The 3162-nt window shown below is 65.1% G+C and overlaps 1 protein-coding gene across 1 annotated transcript; it reads left to right on the top strand.

The window, feature by feature from the left end:
- Positions 1-14: 14 nt before the first annotated feature.
- EMIHUDRAFT_252711 (hypothetical protein) lies at positions 15-2440 on the top strand (the record flags this gene model as incomplete). The annotated part of the gene is made up of 5 exons (XM_005787288.1): positions 15-36; positions 330-431; positions 544-677; positions 1719-1853; positions 2297-2440. 5 exons carry the CDS (start codon positions 15-17, stop codon positions 2438-2440), a joined length of 537 nt encoding a protein of 178 aa, XP_005787345.1.
- Positions 2441-3162: the final 722 nt, after the last annotated feature.

The raw sequence follows: 3162 nt of genomic DNA, 5'->3' as shown, positions 1-3162 counted from the left end.
GAAGACGCTGCGCGATGCCGCCTTCCCGCCCCGAGGGTGGCGTACCCAGCACGTAGGCATCCTGCTCGTTCTCGACGAGGTTCAGACCGGGTTCGGGCGGACCGGCCGAGACTAGTCGAGACTCGCCGAGATCTTCGCCGAGAGGAGCCGAGAGGAGCCGAGAGGAGCCGAGAGGAGCCGAGAGGAGCCGAGAGGAGCCGAGAGGAGCCGAGAGGAGCCGAGAGGAGCCGAGAGTAGCCGAGATCGCCCCGAGAGTAGCCGAGATCCGGATTCGGGGCAAGCTCTTCCCAAGGACGCGTTTAGGACATGTCCTGCGGCGTGTCTGGCAGGCAAGCTCTTTGCGAGCGAGCGCTTCCTGCCCGAGGCGACGCCGGACGTCCTCGTGATGGCCAAGGGCGCTCGCCTTGACCCGCCGCGGCCGCTCGCGCGCCGTGCGTCAGCGGCGGCTTCACGGCTCCGCCCCCTGTGAACAGGCCTCGCCCACTGGGGCCTCCCTGGCCTGTGGACGGCGTCTCTTCACAGCCCGGAGGCTGTGACCACCAGGCCTCGCCTCCGGCTTCCCGCTCGCGGCCCTCGCCGCCAGCAGCTCGCTCACCGACGCGCAGCCGCCCGGCAGCATGGGCGGGACCTACGCGGGCAACGCCGTGTCGTGCGCGGCGGCTGTGGCGACGCAGCGAGTGATCCGCGAGGAGGGGCCCGTCGGTCCAGATGCGGAAGATCTCCCCCAGATCTCCCCAGATCTCCCCCCAGATCTCCCCAGATCTGCCCCAGATCTGCCCCAGATCTCCCCCAGATCTCCCCAGATCTCCCCAGACCTCCCCCAGATCTCCCCAGATCTGCCCCAGATCTGCCCCAGATCTGCCCCAGATCTCCCCAGAACTCCCCAGACCTCCCCCAGATCTCCCCAGATATGCCCCAGATCTGCCCCAGATCTCCCCAGATCTCCCCAGACCTCCCCCAGATCTCCCCAGATATGCCCCAGATCTGCCCCAGATCTCCCCCAGATCTCCCCAGATCTCCCCCAGATCTCCCCCAGATGCGGGAGACGCACCCGCGCGCCATCCAACTCGGAGGAGGTGTGAGGGAGATCTGGGGAGATCTGGGGGGGGTTCCAACTCGGGGGTAGACGCGCGCTCGGCTGCACTCGACAGCTTGCTTGGGCACTCGCTGTGCCGTGCTCGTACTCGCGCGTGTCTCGGCTACGTAGGCTCGTCGAGAATGCCGCGGCGCAGGCGCCACTCGCCAGCCTAGAAGGGGAAGCCGTGTTCATGACCCCCAACCCCTTACGCACTCTTCACACAGGGGCTCTCACCGCAGTCCCGTGAGGGTTCACGGGGCCGACTACAGTGTGTACAGCGGGGAGGAGTGTCATGAACCCCAATCCGCGCCTCGAGGGGACACGCACTCCGCTGCATCCGGCCGAGTTGAGCGGTATTCACGGTGTTCGTACCCCTCGGATTCACGCGCTGCTCTGGCTCTGCCTACGCGGCTCAATGCCGTATTCCTCCCGCCCACGTCTTCTCTTCCACCCGGTGGTGCGATGGGCTCCCTCCTGTCAGCGCGCTGTCAGCCCTCCGTAGCATCCGGTGCAGAGGAAAGAGTGGGCTGGTAGTCCTCGCAGGATGCCGGTGTACTCATACTGTCTGGGCTCCCCAACATGGGCCCTCAGTCTGCCCGGCGTGTACAGCGCGCCTCTTCACACCGGCCGGCGTGAACAGGGCGCGCGCCTGCGGGCGGCGCTCGGCGAAGTTGCGGCGCGGCGCGGTGAGGGGGTGGTGCGCGACGTGCGGGGCCACGGGTGCATGCTGGGCCTCGAGCTGGCGGCGTCGCAGCCGGCGGGTACTGCCAAGAGGGTCGCGCAGGTGTACTCGCGGCCACTTGATCTGCCACACGCTCCTCTCTCTCTCTCTCTCTCTCTCTCTCTCTCTCTCTCTCGCTCGCTCGCTCGCTCGCTCGCTCTCTCTCTCTCTCTCTCTCTCTCTCTCTCTCTCTCTCTCTCTCTCTCTCTCTCTCTCTCTCTCTCTCTCTGCTCTCTCTCTCTCTCTGGTCTCTCTCTCTGCTCTCTCTCTCTCTCTCTCTGCTCTCTCTCTCTCTCTCTCTCTCTCTCTCTCTCTCTCTCTCTCTCTCTCTCTCTCTCTCTCTCTCTCTCTCTCTCTCTCTCTCTCTCTCTCTCTCTCTCTCTCTCTCTCTCTCTCTCTCCCCTCCCCCCCCCCCCTCCCTCTCTCGGTGTAGGAGTTCCTATTCACGGCCAACACGGCGGGGAGCCGCTCCCCACTGCCCACCTCTCCCCCCCGAGGCGTGCGCTGCGCGCGGGCTGCTGCTGCTCAACTGCTCGGTGTACGAGACTTTGCGCTTCATCCCGCCGCTGACCGTCGCACCGGCCGAGGTGGACGAGGCGTGCGAGGTCTTCGACGCGGCGCTGGCGGAGGTGGTGGCTTGAATCGCCAGTGAGAGCACGACGAGAGAGGTGCACGTTCCTTCGTGGAGGAGAGCTGCCGAAAGCATAGGAGATAGGCGTAGAGAGACACACTGCACTGCTGGCCGTCCATGCGGTTGCTTCCCCCAGGATTAGTCTTCTCTGCTTGCGGGAACACCCTCGGGCGGCCGGGTGGGGCTGCGGCTGGAGCTAGCATGGCTCGATAGAGCCGAGACCCCGTGTTGAGGCGGCGCTCCTGTGGGCGGCTTTGGTGGTTGTGCCCCCCGGGACGCGGCCACCCCTGTCTCCGGTAGAGAGGAGACTTGCGGAGATGGGACATCCGCAATAACTCTGAATGATTAGTGATTGCGCAACCGGCGCAACTGATATGTGGCGACAATTGGTGGCACTTTGTCGGCACTGGTGAAACGACACTGTGTGTCGCTGGTCCAACTCTCCGCTCTGAGCGCCTTGTGGCGCGCTGTTTTGTGAGGTGGGAGGAGAGGAGAGGACAAGTGGAGATGGCTCCACGGCGTGTACGACAATGAAGGAGCAGTAACCAACTACACCCTGGGGCAGAGCGACTCCAAGGGCGCCTTCCTACTGCGGTGCCGGTTCAGCGGGGACAAGCAGACAGGCACTCTCCTCTGGAACCATTTTCAAAACGTGATTCCCATCGAGGAGCGTGCGTGTCTGCAAGTCTCCCCGCTGAACTGGCAGCGCGGCGAGAAGGCGCCCTTGGCGTC

This window comes from Emiliania huxleyi (assembly GCF_000372725.1).
Source record: "Emiliania huxleyi CCMP1516 chromosome Unknown EMIHUscaffold_1431, whole genome shotgun sequence".
Lineage (NCBI taxonomy): Eukaryota > Haptophyta > Isochrysidales > Noelaerhabdaceae > Emiliania > Emiliania huxleyi.
This window is presented reverse-complemented; position numbering and strand designations above follow the sequence as displayed.